Source organism: Arachis stenosperma, chromosome 4 (genome assembly GCF_014773155.1).
Source record: "Arachis stenosperma cultivar V10309 chromosome 4, arast.V10309.gnm1.PFL2, whole genome shotgun sequence".
Taxonomy (NCBI): Eukaryota; Viridiplantae; Streptophyta; class Magnoliopsida; order Fabales; family Fabaceae; genus Arachis; species Arachis stenosperma.
In genome coordinates this window covers 76,437,435-76,456,464 of record NC_080380.1, presented here as the reverse complement: position 1 = coordinate 76,456,464, position 19,030 = coordinate 76,437,435, and the positions used below count along the sequence as shown (strand labels likewise).

The 19,030-nt window shown below is 38.3% G+C and overlaps 1 protein-coding gene across 1 annotated transcript in view; it reads right to left on the bottom strand.

The window, feature by feature from the left end:
* Nucleotides 1–7,374: 7,374 nt before the first annotated feature.
* LOC130975111 (plasma membrane ATPase-like) overlaps nt 7,375–19,030 on the bottom strand; it is a 56,127-nt gene continuing 44,471 nt past the window's right edge. Inside the window, exons 4-6 of the mRNA XM_057899943.1 lie at nt 7,784–8,005; nt 7,562–7,691; nt 7,375–7,484 (exon numbers count right to left, since the gene is read on the bottom strand). Of these exons, the coding sequence (XP_057755926.1) occupies nt 7,375–7,484; nt 7,562–7,691; nt 7,784–8,005 (462 nt within the window). The remainder of the gene's footprint in view (nt 7,485–7,561; nt 7,692–7,783; nt 8,006–19,030) is intronic.

Genomic DNA, 19,030 nt, shown 5'->3' with positions numbered 1-19,030 from the left:
TATCTATCCCACCTTAACCCTAGCCCCATTACAACCATATAAAGTCCTCATGATAATTGTATTCATACATCACTCGTTTGTTGATTGTTAGATGAAAAGCAAATCCTTGAAAGCATGATTAGGAGGAGACTTGAGTGATTAAACCCAAAACACCGAGTGATTAGAGTGTATACACACCTAGTGAGGGTTCAATTACACAATTCTATGTTTCCACCTCTCTTATCATGAATTCTTGCAAGTTACTTCATCTTGATGAGTTGAATCAATTCCTTAGATCTTGCTTGCATTGGATTATTTCCTTGCTTAGCCCTAATTGTCTATACTCTTGCTTAGAAATTTGATTGTTTGTTTTCACCAATCATAGGATACTATAAATAGATAGATATATATAGATAGCATATACATACTTTGCATGCATATAGATAGTTGCATTTAATAAGTTGGTTACCCCTTTGATCATTATCCTTGTTTGGTTTAGCATGAGGATATGCTATTGTTTAAGTGTGGAAAAATTGATGAGTCCATATTTTTCGATATATTTTGGCTTGATTTGGATAGATTTCGTCACATAAACTCACACTTATTCACTATAATAGCATACTTTTGTGTTTGATCCCTAATTTGATCCTAAATGTGAAAACATGTGTTTTTTTGCTTAAATTAGTGATTTTAATTCCACTTTCATGCCATTCGGTGTCGTGATATGTTTTGTGAGTGATTTCAGGTCATTGAGGCAAGATTGGCTAGTCAAAAGTGGAAGAAAGCATGTATAAGGGAGAAAACATGAAGAAAACAAGGAAAAGCACACACAGCCATGTGTGCGTGCGCACAAGAAGAAATTAGCATGTGTGCGTGCGCACAAGCATCTGTGCATATGCACAGGATCCTGCACGTGGTTTCATTAATGAAACACGTGATGAGTAATTTCTGAGGGCTTTTGGCCCAAATTTTGAAGGCTAGAGGCTGAATTGAAGTGCAATATCAAAGAAAAATTGAAGCCATATGAAGGCATTAGTGAATAGGGAGTTATTATTAGTTTTAGAACATAATTTTAGGAGTAGCAGTAGTGTAGAGTAGAATGCTCTCTTAGGGTTTTATTTCATTTCCATTTCCATTGTAGCACTTTATAGCAAGCTTTGATTTTCGGATTTTGCTTCTTTAATTGTAAGTACTCTCAATTTCTCTTTAATTACACTGTCTTTTATTTTCATGTTCTCTTGGTTCAGGTTACTTTGTTTATATTTGCAATTTGGGTTTCTTGAAGTTTTGATTAATGAATTTAGTGTTTTATGCTTTCTTTATGTTTGTTTGGATGTTTATTGTTGATTTTGTGAATAGTTGGTTTTAGTTTCCATTTTCTTTTGCAAATTCTCATGTTTTAGTTTTGTGCCCACCAAGAGTTTGTGAAAATGCCAACTCTAGTTTTTTAGTATATTTTCTCACATTGGCTTGGGGTTTGAGTTCCTAGGATACTAGAGTCATAATGGTCGACATTTAGTGATAATTCTTGGGTAGTTAGTTGACTCTTGTTTCCATTGATGCTAGCTTTTTATCAACTAGTTTAGTAAGTTTGTTAGGACTTATGGATTAAGGTCAATTTGGCGATGATAGGATTCCTTGGATTCTCATTTCCCAAGTCAAGGCTCTTTTATGCATATCTTAGCATTTTCACAAGTTTTGATCTCGTTGCCTTTTTACTTGCATTAATTTCCAATTTTGATTATTGCTTATTTCTTTTATTCCTTAGTTCGTTTAATCTTTTGTTCTTTGATTTGGAAACCACTCTTTTGGCTCCTAACAACCAAAAGCGTAACACTTCAATTGCATTCCTAGGAAGAATGACCCGAGGTTGAATTACTCTCAATTTATATGTTTTGTAATTTGAAAATTAAACTTTGATTTGAGCATTACTTGTTGGCTTGGAACTATACTTACAACGGAACTAATTTGTGGAAATTCTAAGCCGCCGGTTTTGCTCTTTCACCTGACCATCAGTAAAATCACGCCTCTTGTAAACCGGGTTAAATTAGTAAATAATTAGTCAATAAATTATTTTCTAATAAAGAAAATTAAAAATGCAAATATTGTAATAAATTAGGATAGAGATCATCAAAACGAGAATTTTGACACTAATTTCGAAGAAAACGGTCCAAAATTGGACCGAACGGGCCTAGCCAGTTGAACTGGGCCCAAACCGGGCCCGTCGGTCCAACCGGACCAACCTTTAAATGAACCCAAGCCCTTCTCTCCCTCATTTCAACAGAAACAAAACTGAAGGCTTCCAGGGGAGAAGAGAAACAAAAATTTCCCAACCCTCTTACGGTGATTTTAAAATCCCGTAACTTCTCCGTCTGAGCTTCGATCGGCACACCGTTTGTAGCCATGCGTCCACCGCATCGAACTCTATGTTTCTATCGAATAATTTCTTAGGTAAGCGATTAATTAATCTCAGCCACTATTTTCCCCCAATTTTCGAAAAATTGAAAGAGATGTTGAATTTCTTTAATTTTTGATGTTTTAGAATCCAATTAGCTTGAGGAAAATGTTCACTCTTGCTTATGTGAAGCTTGGGTAAGGTGAGAAAACCATAATTATATTTTAATTTCACTGAATTTGAGGTTTGAGTATTAAAATTGGTATATATGTGTTATAAATGTGTATTAGGTTGTGAATAAATAGTTGGAGCTTGAAATTGTAAATATTGGAACTTGGAGGAAGCTGAGCCTAGAGTTTATTGAGCTTTTGAGGGGCTGTCTTGATTTTAATTAAATTGCCTTGATCGTTACATGGGAATCGGTCAAGGTATGGTTTAGGTTTCTTGATCGCAAGCTGCAGTTTCACACTCCCACGCGCACACGTAAGCCACGCGTACGCGTGGCCCCCTATTCCAACAAACATGATTTTTGAGTTTTAAAACCCTGTTTCAAACTTCTAAACCTCTATTTTCATTCCTTTAGTCATAAATGGTAGTATTACACCTGATAATCATATGAAGTTAGAAAATGGGGATAACTTGGAGGTGAAGTAAAGCTGAAAAATGATAAATTGATTATATAATGTTATGGATGATTATGTATGATACTTGGCTTGAATGATTAAATGATCTGAGATACGAGATTCCCTGGGTAAAGTACCGTAGTTTGCCACCACGTGTACCAGGTTGAAAACTCGATACTCTGTCGACCCTACGATGTAAGGGTGACCGGGCACTTATAAATTCCCGGGAATGTTAGCCCCCATTGAGCAATACTTATTATTTGAGAAAAAGCTATGCATAGACTCTTAGGGATGCACGTCGAGGGACAGTCTAAGGTTTTCAGACTTGTCGGGTTGGCTGGATAACCGACAGATGAGCCTCATCAGCCATAGGACAGGCATGCATCACATGCATACTACTTGAATTACTTGTTTGTGCATTAACTGGGTGTGCCTAAGCGTACTTGCCATGCTAAATGTATATTTGTTACCTGCACTATTTGTAACCTTCTTGTGCTTGCCTTTATCTGTTTATTTGTCTGTGAAATGCTGACGAAGATGGAGGTATGGAGGAATGGCGGTATGGGACTTAGATTTAAGGTTAAGTTAAGTTAATCTTAGATACTATTAGAAAACCACCTTTTATGGCTTCTGTTAAATACCTTATGCTATATAATCTGAGTGTCGGCGTTCTAGGATTGCCTCTGGCATTCCCAGGACCTTATATATTATATGTGTGGCACCTTTACCGTACTGAGAACCTCCAGTTCTCATTCCATACTATATTGTTGTTTTACAGATGCAGGTCGAGAGGCATCTCATTAGGCATCTGGACACCTTAAGCGAAGTAGTTACTGGGTTATTTTGTTGTATAGTGATGTATATATGTGTACTTAGCTTTCTCTCTGCATAACTTATTCTTTTTTATCCTTTTAGAGGTTTATGGAGAGACATAACTTTGTTTATGTACATTTGGATTTTGGATATGTATATATATGTGTGTGTGTGTGTGTGTGTGTGTGTGTGTGTAAATATTCTCCGGCCAGTCTTGACTTCGCAGGCTAAGTTAAGAGCTTGTTATTTTGTATCTTTGGCACTTTATTCCTACTTTTATAACCTTATGTTTGATGGCTGTAGCTTTCTTAACACGCAAGTTAACTTGTTTCTTGAGCGTTGCACTTTTATTTCACGATTTTTATTTCCTCTATTCTTCAAGGCTCCTAGTATATTATAATCTTTCTGCTATTACATATACACGTTTTATTTTAGATGTCGTAATACCATAACACCTTTGTTTTACGACTTAAGCGTAAAACTCAGCGTGGTAGGGTGTTACACCTCTAGTCCTCCACCATCAGTCCTCCAGTCCTCCATCATCGCCGTCGCGCGCATTGCCCACCTCACTGTTGCACGTCACTCGTGCCACCCACCTCATCGTCACACGTCACTCATCTTGTTGCTCACCTCTTCGGTCACCTCGTCGTTGCTCACCTCAGTGGTAAGCACTCTTCGGTTCCTCCCTCTCTAGCCATTGCTTACTTGCTTCAGTGCTTCATCAGTTTTATTTTTAAAAAATTTATTAATTTATTCTTCAACTATAGTTCGACTCCGGTTATACTGTTGAATCATTAAATTAGTCACTCAATCAGTTTTATGGCCGGTTCAGTTCTCATAACCTTGCATGTAATAACCCATTTTTTTCATAAAATAACTTTTCGCATTTTCTGTGATTAGAACTCACAATATTTGCATACCACGGTTTGTTTTATACTAACAAGTTAGACCTAAATCTACAATAAAATAATATAATTATAAAATAAGAATATTTTAATATTAAAATTCAATCAACAGCTTAAAAGTCCAATGTAGTCTTTTGAGATTATACGATCAACTGATAAAATATTTAACTGGTAAGAGTTATTACCGATATTCTCTTATCAGTTTTACAACTCCAGAATAATCTACAGATATTTTAATGCAAGAAATAAGTATGATACCAGTGTCATGTATACTTGATAAATGAGTTATTTGATCTAATAAAATAAAAATATGTGATCAAATATATCTATTTTTAATAATTATCTCTAAAATTTAACTTTTTGACCAACCTTTCATTCTCATCATTTCCCAAAGAAAGAAAGAGAGAAAAAGAGGGAGAGCTCTACGTTCATGAAACTTTGAAGCTTGGTGCATCAAATTTCAAGACTTAGATCAAAATTTTATTCTGGTCAATTTCTTCCTCCTCTTTATCTTTATACCAATTTTCCTAAGGTAAATTAAGAATAACTCCTTTTCTCCCTTAACACTACAAGAATATGGCCGATTAACTACCACAAAAATAGTCGTAAAATCATCACTAATTTGACACAAAATATAATTTGTGACGGATTAGCTACCGCCTAGCAATTAATGCTTTCCTCACTAATTACAAGTCGCAGATCATTGAGGCAAACACAATAGTCGCTAATTCATTAAAAAGTTTTTTTGCTACCGAATAGATAGTCACAAATCCATCACTAAAGTAAAAGCTAATTCCATAGAAGAAATACACTAAAAGGTAGTAGCAAATTAGCGACAAACTCTACTGCAACAGAATCATCGCTAAATCCAAGCTAACTTCGTATACAAAATAGAATGCTAAGTTGACGCTAATTAGCTAGGATTTTTTTGAACCTAATTCGTCACAAGTTCTACGCTAATATAATCGCAAATCTGTCACATTTTGTAGCAAATCTATAACTAATCTTTGAAAATCCTTAATCAAATTTGTAGGAATTTTGTCGCTAAACCAAAGCTATTTTAAATGAGAAAGTAATTACGAAGTAATCACTAATTTGCTATCAATACTATCGCAAATTCCTTTTAAACTAGTGACAAATCGATAGGTATCTCATAAATGTTTCAGTCGCAATAGAATCTTTAATTTGTCACCATGATCAACAACGAGTATGTCGCTAATGTTTCTCAGAATATTAGTTAGAAAACCAATTTTGTCACTGTACTAAAATAAATCTCATTATTTTTTTATTTTAGTCATTGAACTAAAAGATTATAACACACACAAATATATCAGTTAATCAAAATTATACACGTTTAAAAGGTTCAAACCATGTTTAAAGAAATTAGGTATTGAAGTTTAACCTAATAATAACCAAGCCTTAGGCTTGATCAAATGCCTATTCTAGCTATTCAATAGCTCTAAAAAACATAACTTAATTAGTAAACTAATAAAGAAAAAATGCTCAATTACAATATCATGTAAAAGTAAGTATTCACTCACTTATTTAGATATGTTTTAATCTGGCTACACAAATGTGATCCTGCTTCTATAAAATTCATTATACATTATACATCTAGGTTCTTCATTACATATTATAAATTCCAAAAAATTGAAAAATACAAATAAACAACACTTAAAGCTTGGCAGTTGATACAGTGAGATAAATGTATTAAATCGCATACTTGCTTCTTCAAAACTGTAGGTATCTACATTAGTATCTATGTTTGCAAATATAGTTGGTTGATTTGCTGAGATACTGGGCAAAGTAGAAATATTTTAGTAAACCTGGAGGCATGAGCAAGAAAATGAAAAGAAGATAAGCCTATGCATTAGGTGAATCATTTTTCAAGGAATAGTGCAAGTAAATATATTCCATGTTCAACACGAAGTATATCATAATGAGTTTTTTTAGCCTAATATGTAATGATCTACTCACCAATATAGAAGTTCATGTGCTTACCATTTGGATATGCATAATGAAGCAGCCATTTTCAATGATTCTCATCAACAAAACAAAACAAATCATGTCATCACAAGACAAAATAAAATGAATTAGAAACGGCAGATAAAAAGCATGACATCAATGCATAAAACTGAACATTGACAAGGAGACATATACATGACATGAAGGAAAGGAAGTAGAAGCATAGTATGGTGAAGGTGTTATCCTATTTTATTATTAGATCTACCATGGTGTTCGACATAAAATTTTAATGTGTTCATTGTAGTCTTTAAGGAGATGTTTGGCAACTTTCAAAATCTACATAACTATGTACAATAAAACAGAACCGATGATGTAAGAAAAATGAATGAATTTCTTCGTCATACAATTTGGTTTCACACATGAAAATTAATTCAAAATTACAAAAAGAAATAGTTATCAGCATCGTGTGTGCGTGTGTGTGTATTAATTACCGTTCATCCAATTTTGTTGGGGCTGAAAATGGTACGAAGATCTATATGGTTGATTTTCATGTACCATTTGGTTGTTTTTGATGCTATTACTGATGACGTTTGAGGATGCATTCTCTAATGAATTGTGCTCTATGTTACCCACCTTAAAGGTTAAAGCTAAGGAAGGTCAACAAATTAAAACCTTTATACAGTTAGAAATTAAATTACAATATGTATCTTGCAACACCTAAAGACCGAAGTCCATGCTTGGCAAACTTATTAATCACTGCATGAACCTTCTTCCTAACATCATTTTTTGCAGTTGCAAAGGGTTATGATGTAAATAAAGAGAAAAGAAATTAAGCATTTATCATCCTTATAACCATCATAAGAAAGTGCCAATGAAACAGGTTTTTACCTGCTCCGGAGCGCCTTTGCTCACACGGTGCCAATTTCCATGAAAATCAATGTAAGTTAGAGTAGTCCTCTTGTCTACAGGATTGAATGGAAGAAAATGGACCCCCCTGATTCTGGCATGAGCCTAGTCAGTCAAAATATTAAAATTATAAGTTAAATTAAAACATTTTATCTGTATCCTTCTTGTCCTAAAGAGAGTGGTTTTGCTATATTTACCTCCTTTGGATCAGCAAACGTCCCAACAATTGCAGCATCTATAGCATACTGATATTCGGTCCTAGAGGCCCTTGCAGTAAGAAGGATAACATACTCCTTCTCAACACCCTTAGTAAATAGCTCAATCAAGTTTCTATCAACAATGAGCTTATTCAATGTCAATGTTAAAGTTTTATCACTGTAGAGGACATCCATCCCAGCCATTTCCTCAATAGTCATTATACGTTACGAGCAATTGAGTACATGCAGAAGTTGACAATTGCTGTGAGCACTTTCTAGAAGTGTCCAACTTGGTTAGCACTATCCACCAAGTGAGCCGCTTTACCAAAGATGGTGTGCACGCCAGTGGCAATCACAACTGCTTCTATCTCACCCTTCTTGACTATTGATCCAGAAAATACTTCATCAGTTAGGTTCTTGGTCATTAGAAGAGATTCTCCTATTAAAGCAGACTAATCAACACTTAGAGGATTGCCCTTGAGAAGACAAGCATCATCCGGAATGATATCTGTAATACCCGGTCTAACCGAAATTAATTAAATAATGAGTAAGTAGGAGCGAATATGGTTGGAAGATTTGGCAATTGGAATTTGATGATTTCAATATGATATTTGGATTCAGTGAATTTTTCCGAGTCGGAAGACATAGTTTTCTGCGTAAAAGTGCACAGTGGAATTTTTGACCGGCAGTATCAGCTGAGACCTGTCTGGTACTGCAGCTGAGAAAATTGATTATGAGTAAATAGAATTAAGAAATGAGGAATTATGATTAGGGGAGGTAGAAATATTTGAAGTGCGATTTAGAGCGCTAATCTTAAAGGTTTTGGTCCAAAATTGGACCAACGGACAAAAATAAGTGAACTGGGCCTAAGTGGGCCCAAGACCCAACATATATAAACATTAGTTATGAGCATTTCAGCTCATTTTTACCCTAAAAGAGGGTTGGGGCGCTGAAATTGAGAAGAGGGAAGAGAAGAGGGAAAACCTAACTCTCTTTGATCTTCAAACCACCATAACTTGAGCTACGGAGCTCCGATTGACGAGCCGTTTGCGGCCACGCGTCGCTCTTCTCATCCTCTACATTTCTATCTAAGTTTTGTGGTGAGTATTCCATTCATCTCTGCCCAGTTTTCGAAATTCCCCACTGTTACACGTTTTTGGGAAGTTAGTGTTGAAATCTTGTGATTTTGGGTGTTTAGGGATACTCCAACATGGATTCTAAGTGGGTTCTATCCCTATTTCATATGGGCTGAGGTAAGAAGTGCTCAAACCCTTGTGATTTATCATTTTTATGAGCCCTAGGTTGATGTATGTATGTGATATTGGTTATGTTAGTGCATATGATGGTTTTGGTGCACAATTGGGAGATTGGTGTTGCTTGAGGAGCTTTGGTGAGGCTTAGGGCTAAGGTTGGTGGAGACTTCCAAAGAAGAGGCTCAATTGATTTGGCTACAAGAGGTACGGTTTAAGTTTCATTTAAGTACCGTGTGGTGTGATGAGAATTCCTAGGCTAGATGCCCCTAGGATTAAGTTTGGATTGTGTAAATGGTTGATGCTAATATGCATAGTTGGTATGTAATGTGTATTGATGATTGGGTTGAGAATTGTGTGTGGCCTTGTATGCTTGGTGTATTGAAAATTTGATGTTTTGGGTAATGAGTACTGAATTGTGATTTATGCATTTAAATTGTGAAATTGGGCCGGAGGCCGTATATTTTGGGCCGGAGGCCGGAAAGAGGTAAGAAAGGTAAGTTGATGTGTGCATTGTATGATGACACAAGTGATTGGATGAATTTCATATAATGAATATATGAATGATTGGGTTGGTTATTGAATAATGAGGTTTGAGGAGTTGAAGTGTGGAAATTGGTAAACTTTGGGTGAAATAGTATAGATGGGGTATGTTTGATTTTGGTTGAGATATATTATGTGGTCATATATGTGAGTATGATTATTGATGCCTTGATGGTATGATAATGCGTGAGAGATATGTATGTTGTGATATATGCTTGAGAAATGATTAAGGTTGATTTGGGGGTGAAACCACGTGACAGTGAATATGATATTGATTATGTACAATGGTGATTTATTGGAATTGATGTTGTTGAGAATTGGCATGAGGAGTAGTATATGATATGTCAATATGTTTGAGTTTGAGCCACTTGGGTGAAGTGGGCTAAAATGATGAGTTAGTGATTTGGTATATTGTGGTTATGTGTCGACGTGTGAGTTGAGGAGGCTTGATGTTGAATTTGATACATTTGATTGATTTCAAAGAAAAGGGATGAAATTGGCATGTTTTGATTGATTTTGAAAAGAGTTGAAAATGGTTGTTTTGAAAATGGCATATTGTGGTTTTGTATAAAAATATGATTTTTGGGCATACTTTGGCGGAACATAACTTGGACTACGGATCTCTGTTTTGTACCAAATCTGTTTAGAAATGAAATTTGATCCGGGATGTCCATGCCGTTCGAAGAACGGTTGAAAAATGATTTAAAATGAGGAAGTTATGTCCGTTGGAAGATTGGGGTAAAAATCTGTGAAATTCTGCAGCTTTTAACTTAGAAAATTTTTAGCAGAATAACCCCTTGCGCGTGGGCGCACCTGGCGCGTACGCGCCGATCTTCCGAAAAGTGTCAACCACGCGTACGCGTGGTATGCGCGGGCGCGCCGATCGTGCTGCACCCAATGCCCAGCCATTTTCCCGAGAGTTATGCCAGAACTGTGGCGGTGTTGTGCCTGGGGCACGAGAACACCCGCGCGTACGCGTGGTTGACGCGTGCGCGCCGATGGGCAAGTTTGGTATCCACGCGTTAGCGTGCATGACGCTTACGCGTCGATGAGTTTTTAAGGCCATCCACGCGTGCGCGTGGAGTGCGCGTACGCGCGGCCCTGTTTTCATCCCAAAGTTGATTTTTGAGTTTTGAAAGCCAAATCTCATACTTCTAGGCCTCCGATCTCACCACTTATATCTTAAATCATTATGATATGTCTAGCTATTAGAAAAGGGCTAGAGAATGAGGTAACTTGCGAGTGAAGCAAGGGGAAAATGAATAATCAATGAGGATCATTGATGATTTTGTGAGATGTGGAGGATGGTGGTGGAAGTGCTTGTTATGCCATTGGCCGAAGGGCCGTAATTGTTTATGAATTGGCTGGTTCTGGATTGAACCGTGAGCCGGAATAGCTGTGTATGCTATGAGTATTGGCTGGTTATGGATTTAACCGTGAGCCGGATGGCTGATATGGATGTTGATCCATGGATGAGAATTCATGCATGTTTATGCTGAATTATTGATAATTGTGATTTGCACTTCCACTATCTGAGATATGAGTCTTCCTGGGTAGTAGCAGTGGCTAGTCCACTTGCTCCGGGTATGAGACGAAAAATGATGTTTATGATAAATGAGTTAATTATGGAGTTTTGAATGAATGTAACTCAGATACCTGGGCAGTAGCAAGGGTTGGGGTTCGTCCCACTTGCTCCAGGTTAATGTTCGAGATTTGATAACAATGAGGACTGATAATATGAATTGAGATTTGAATGAATATATGTCTGAGATACCTGGGCAGTAGCAAGGGTTGTGGTTCGTCCCGCTTGCTCCGGGTCAATGCTTGAGATACCTGGGTAGTAGCAAGGGTTGTGGTTCGTCCCGCTTGCTCCGGGTTAATGCTTAAGATACCTGGGCAGTAGCAAGGGTTGTGGTTCGTCCCACTTGCTCCAGGTCAGAGATTGTGACGCCTGGGTAGTAGCGGTAGTAGTGGTGAATCCACTCGCTCCAGGTTGAGCTGTTAAACACCCGCCTGGGTAGTAGCCGCAGTAGTGGTTGTTCCACTGGCTCTGGGCTGAGCGGGTAGTAGCAAGGGGGTTGTAGCTCAAACCTACTTGCTCCGCAAGGGGTGTTTCTGTCCATGGTTAGCTACCAGGACGTGTCGGGTTGGCTATATAACCGACAGATGATATCATCAGCCATAGGGCAGGCATACATCATTTGCATATGTTTGAATTGTTTGGGTTTGCCTATTTGTTTTGGATTTCTATATCATATATGCTATGTTACCTGATTACATGCTACTTGTTCTACTTGTACCTTATTTGTGTATTACTTGACTGTATTGCTTGTGTTTGTACAACTGAGAGATCCCTCATGATTGTGTTGGTGGATGTTGGGGCTGTTCTTGATGAGACGAATTGATAATGCGATTGCATAATGATGATGATTTTTGAATGAGACCATTTGGACTCCCTGGGTAGACGCAGTGATGTGATTTCACTAGCTCCAGGCGAGGGTATGAGGTATTGATATAGAACTGCTGAGGCAGAGCAACTGGTAATGATTTTGCTTATGATTCTGAGTCTGATTCGTGAAAGAATCAGCGGATTGGGAAAAACATGTGTAATATGAACTAGATTTAGTATCCCCTTACGACAGATGCCTATTCATGGATTAGTGAGAATCTAGGCTGGATACTTGGAGAAAAGGAGTTTAGGATGCTTAGTGAGTTTTTATTGCAGTGCATTGTATTTATTTGGCACTTTTACCGTACTGGGAACCCATGGGCCCGGGGTTCTCATTCCGTATATATCTCTTGTTTTTCAGATACAGGTTCAGGTGCTCAGAAGTGAGCTGTGGTTCGTCTGAGAGCCGGCGAAGATCCTTATTTTCTCTACTTTGTGTTTCGCTTAGAATCTCTCCACCTTTGTTTTGAAGAGATTATATTATGTGTTGAACTCTTTTGGAACTTGCCTATAGAGGCTTTTATGTTTTCCTTGGGAGAGATTAGGATATATTGTTGTCAGCTACTTTCATACTGTACCCTAGCCGACCTAAACTTCGCGGGTCGCGACTAGTGGCTATTTACTTATGTTATATATATATCTATCTGTTATCTATCTCTTAATCTCTTTTATGCCTTGCCCGTATATCGCTTTCGACTCCGCGGTTTAACTTTTCGTTGTCGAAACGTGAGTGATACGTCTTCGCGATTTTATTTCTACTCTTTTCAGGCTTCTCGATTAATACTCCTTTCAAAATTACCTATATTTATATATTAAAAATCCACCTGAGAGTCGTACCACCGTAATATCACTGACTTATGACTCGAGCATAAGGATTTGAATATTAGGGTGTTACATTATGGTATCAGAGCAGTTCGTCCTCGTGAGCCTGAGGGATGGAACTGCTTATGCTTCGATGCATACTCTGAGTCTGTGCCTGTGCTAGTTAGGGTATCTAACTGATACATCTAGCATGAAGTCCATGAGTGTACCTTTGGTACTTTGAAGCACTATACTTCCGATATTGAGACTGATCAACTTGATATCGATTGTTTGGTGTGTATAGGAAGCAGATGGCGCCTCGTGGACCCGGTCGGGGACGTGAGAGAGATCGTACTAGCACACAGGAACCGGAAATCAACTCGAATAACCCGGTAAACCTTATGGCGGCGTTGGAGAATATGGCTGCTGCTATGCAAGCCACTGCGGAGGCTCTTGGGCAACAGATAAACAATAATGGCAATGGCAGAAGGGAAGCTCAGGGCCCGATGACACTGGCAACTTTCTTAAAGGTTAATCCACCTAAGTTCAAGGGAACCACCAATCCGACTGAAGCTGATACTTGGTTTCAGGCCATGGAGCGGGCACTGCAAGTGCAGTTGGTGCCTGAAGAGCAGCGTGTTGAATTTGCTACCTATCTGCTCACGGGGGAAGCATCGCATTGGTGGCAAGGGACTCGACGTCTCCTGCAGCAGGGGAATGATCCTATCACCTGGGGTGCCTTCCAGGTGGAATTCTATAAGAAGTACTTTCCAAATTCCGCCAGGACGGCCAAGGAATTGGAGTTACTACAGCTGAAGCAAGGTGCTATGTCCGTATCTGAGTATATAGACAAATTTGAGGAGCTATTTAGGTTTTCCCGTATGTGTCAAGAACTCCGGGAGACTCTGAGGAATGGAAGTGTATTAAGTATGAAGGAGGAATTCGAAGTGAAATCCTGAGCTCCGTTGGACCGATGGAGATTAGGGTCTTCTCTGAACTTGTGAACAAGAGCCGTATTGCTGAAAAATGTGTGAGGAAGGCTGTTGAGGCGAAGAATGACCGTCGGGAGTCCCACTGCAGGGAGCACAATCAAGAATACCCAACAAGGGGTCATGAGTTTAAGAGAAGAGGATGCCCACAACGTTTTCCTCAAAGGCGAAATGACCTTGCGACGAGTGAGGAGTCCCAAAGGGATGGTAAGGGAAAACGAGCAGCGGCTGCTTCTAATGTTCTGAGCTGTCAGAGGTGTGGAAGTCATCACCCGAATAGGCCTTGCCGATTGGGGTTAGGCGTACGTTACAAGTGCGGGTTACCAGGGCATGTATCAAGAAATTGCCAACAATGAGAGAGTCAGGATGCGGGCCGATTGCGACAGTAATATTGAGGTAATTGCAATAATCAAGCTTAAATGGCAGTGTGTGATTTTATAATACCGCATGTACAGTAAAACTGGGAATGTCGAGCTTAATATTAGACTGAGAAGCAAACCGGATGGTCCGAGTAAGGATTTGCCTTAATACAAATGGATAAATGCTTGTGATGTAAATGATTTTCTGTTGAGAATGATGTGTTGTGTTTGTTATGTATGTAGTTGGTTGGTTTCTAGATTTTTGGTAAAACGGATTGAACCTATGACTTTTAGTTCCTTTGATTTAAATAGATAAGCAATGGTCCTAATAATGGATTTGGAAACATTGATTTGAAATGCCAGTCATGCTAAGTTGTGGTTGGATACTTGAGGGAAATAAGTGATGGAGTTAATACTTGACGAGAAATCAAAGTGGCATAGCGGAAGCTTGCTAAAGCGTTAGCATAGTATGGTAATAATAAGGAAAAGTGGGGTATGATAAAAATGCTTCATGCTTTGAGTACTTAAAAGTTTAGTGAGCTTATACAGATACTGATTCTCGATAATTGGAGTTAATTGCGACGGTGAGCCTTAATGGTTCCGAAATGGATGAGGAAATTACCATTGATGCATAGTCGGATTTAGATGATGATTGAGTGCAAGTTGTCGTGTTCGAGAGATGAGTGCTATGATGTTTGGTCATGGTGACCTTGGATTAGATTGAGGTTTATAATGATCGGTTTCGAAAGACGAATGTGAAAACCACTAAATTGAAATGCTGATGTGGTACTTAGATTGGTTTGAGGAAACCCGTGACGGGTGGTAGACTCCAGTTTTTAGGAGAGGTACTGTCGAGTTTTTTTTCAATAATTCGAGGATGTGTTGGTTATAGTTTCGAGAATGATCTTTGATTGATTATAGTGATATGGAATGATGGCTATGATCAACGATGATGGCAATATTATTGATGTCATGATTTGAGATTTAATAGGGTGTGAGTTGATGAGACGATAAAAGTAAGGAACGAATGACCGAGATCCTCAGAGATAGAGAAATCAGAGCGCGGCAACGGAAGCGCGCAGAGTGAAAGGACCTTGGAACTGTTATGCGTTGGATATAACGGCAGACTACGCTCGAGTACTCGTAGTGATGGATGGAATTTTCGAGGGCGAAAATTTCTGTTAGGGGGGTAGAATGTAATACCCGGTCTAACCGAAATTAATTAAATAATGAGTAAGTAGGAGCGAATATGGTTGGAAGATTTGGCAATTGGAATTTGATGATTTCAATATGATATTTGGATTCAGTGAATTTTTCCGAGTCGGAAGACATAGTTTTCTGCGTAAAAGTGCGCAGTGGAATTTTTGACCGGCAGTATCAGCTGAGACCTGTCTGGTACTGCAGCTGAGAAAATTGATTATGAGTAAATAGAATTAAGAAATGAGGAATTATGATTAGGGGAGGTAGAAATATTTGAAGTGCGATTTAGAGCGCTAATCTTAAAGGTTTTGGTCCAAAATTGGACCAACGGACAAAAATAAGTGAACTGGGCCTAAGTGGGCCCAAGACCCAACATATATAAACATTAGTTATGAGCATTTCAGCTCATTTTTACCCTAAAAGAGGGTTGGGGCGCTGAAATGGAGAAGAGGGAAGAGAAGAGGGAAAACCTAACTCTCTTTGATCTTCAAACCACCATAACTTGAGCTACGGAGCTCCGATTGATGAGCCGTTTGCGGCCACGCGTCGCTCTTCTCATCCTCTACATTTCTATCTAAGTTTTGTGGTGAGTATTTGGTGGACGAAATTGTGATTCAATATTCTTAATATATTATTCTATCTTTTGAGCTTTGGCATGTACCCTTAGGGCCCTGGTTGAATTCACAACTCCGTTCAACTAACCAGCAAGTGTACTGGGTCGTCCAAGTAATACCTTACGTGAGTAAGGGTCGAATCCACAGAGATTATTGGTTTGAAGCAATCAATGTTTATTTTATTTGTCTTAGTCAGGATTTCAAGAGAATTGTTTGGGCTACTTGAACAACAGAGTTATTTGTTTATAAAGGATTATGGAATATATTGGAATAATAAAAAGTACTAGCGTTACTTGTTGTGCAGTAATGGAGAATATGTTGGAGTTTTGGAGATGCTTTGTCCTCTGACTTCAACTCTTCCTTGAAATCCTCTTCTCACACGTAGATTCCTTCCATGGCAAGCTCTATGTAGGGTGTCACCGTTGTCAGTGGCTACTTCCCATCCTCGCAGTGAAAGCTATGCACGCACTCTGTCACAGTACGGCCAATCACCGGTTGGTTCCCGCTCCTACTGGAATAGAATCCCTCTTTTGCGTCTGTCACTAACGCCCAGCAGGTTAAAGTTTGAAGCACGTCACAGTCATTCAATCCCGGAATCCTACTCGGAATACCACAGACAAGGTTTAGACTTTCCGGATTCTCATGAATGCCGCCATCAATCCAGCTTATACCACGAAGATTCTGATTAGGGAAGCTAAGAGACATTCATTCAATCTGATGTAGAACGGAGGTGGTTGTCAGGCACACGTTCATGGATTAAGGAAGGTGATGAGTGTCACGGATCATCACCTTCTCCACAGTTAAGCGCGAATAAACATCTTAGATAAGAACAAGCGTGTTTGAATGGAAAACAAAGGAATTGTATTAAATCATCGAGACGCTGCAGAGCTCCTCACCCCCAACAATGGAGTTTAGAGACTCATGCCGTCACAAAGTATGTAATTCAGATCTGAAAATAGCATGAGGTCCAAGATAAGTCTGTAAAAGTTGTTTAAATAGTAAACTAGTAACCTAGGTTTACAGAATATGAGTAAACTAAGATAATTGGTGCAGAAATCCACTTCTGGGGCCCACTTGGTGTGTGCTGGGGCTGAGACTAAAGCTTTCCACGTGTAAAGGCCTTTCTTGGCGTCAAACTCCAGGTTTTGACGTGTTTTGGGCGTTCAACTCCGGATCATGACGTTTTTCTGGCGTTAACTCCAGACAGCAGCATGTACTTGGCGTTCAACGCCAAGTTACGTCGTCTATCCTTGCGCAAAGTATGGACTATTATATATTGCTGGAAAGCCCTGGATGTCTACTTTCCAACGCCGTTGAGAGCGCGCCAATTGGACTCCTGTAGCTCCAGAAAATCCATTTCGAGTGCAGGGAGGTCAGGATCCAACAGCATCAGCAGTCCTTTTTCAGCCTAAGTCAGATTTTTGCTCAACTCCCTCAATTTCAGCCAGAAAATACCTGAAATCACAGAAAAATACACACACTCATAGTAAAGTCCAGAAATATGATTTTTTCCTAAAAACTAATATTATTTTACTAAAAACTAACTGAAACATGCTAAAATCTACATGAAATTACCCCCAAAAAGCGTACAAAATATCCGCTCATCACAACACCAAACTTAAACTGTTGCTTGTCCTCAAGCAACTAGATGAATAAAATAGGTTCTAACAGAAATTAAGAAGTAATATATATTTTAGAGTTTTAAATGAAGCTCAGATTCTTATTAGATGAGCGGGGCTTGTAGCTTTTTGTCTCTGAACGGTTTTGGCATCTCCCTGTATCTTTAGAATTTCAGAATAATTGGCATCCTTAGGAACTCAGAATTCAGATAGTATTATTGACTCTCCTAGTATAGTATGTTGATTCTTGAACACAGCTACTTATGAGTCTTGGCCGTGGCCCTAAGCACTTTGTCTTCCAGTATTACCACCGGATACATAAATGCCACAGACACATAACTGGGTGAACCTTTTCAGATTGTGACTCAGCTTTGCTAGAGTCCCCAGTCAGTGGTGTCCAGAGCTCTTAAGCACACTCTTTTGCTTTGGATCACGACTTTAACCACTCAGTCTCAAGCTTTTCACTCGGACCTTCATGACACAAGCACATGGTTAGGGACAGCTTGATTTAGCCGCTTAGGCCTGGATTTTAATTTCCTTAGGCCCTCCTATCCATTGATGCTCAAAGCCTTGGATCCTTTTTTACCCTTGCCTTTTGGTTTTAAGGGCTATTGGCTTTTTCTACTGCTCCCTTTTTTTTTTTTTTTTTTTCGCCATTTTTTTTTTTCGCAAGCTTTTTCACTGCTTTTTCTTGCTTCAAGAATCAATTTCATGATTTTTCAGATCATCCATAATATTTTTCGTGTTCCTCATCCTTTCAGGAGCCAATATTCATCAAATTCAAAGTACAATTTATGCACTGTTTAAGCATTCATTCAGAGAACAACAAGTATTGCCACCACATATAATTAATTATAGTCTTTATTACTAAGAACTCAAAAATATAAATTACTTCTTTATTCTTAAAAAAAATCTACTACTTTATTCATGCCTGATGATGATGAGAAAAATAAATTATAGCTTAATTGAAAATAAAATCAAAATAGATAAACTAATTACTACTAAATATCTCCTAAGGTGAATTTAAAAAAATTGCTATCACTAAGTTAAAGCAGGAAAATTAAAGGGAAAGAAAATTGGAACTTAGCAACCTGTTGTTTTGAGGAGTAGGTGCTCCTTTTAAAATATGTGGTGCTTTTCATGGATTAATCCTTTGGCGCTTTAGCTCCCTTAAGTTCACATCCTTGCTCTTCCTGTTCTCTTAGGTGCCATGATCTTAATGAGTTTTAGCTCAGTGATCATGGCAAATCACACCAAACTTAGAGGGTTGCTTGTCCTCAAGCAAAAGAAAGGAAAGGAGAGGAGAAGAAGGAAAGGCATTTTCACATAAAGATAAGATGAGTTAAAAGATATGAGAAGAAATTAAAAATATTTGAAAAAGAATTGGATTAGAAAAAGATATAATTTAAAAAAAAAGAAAGAT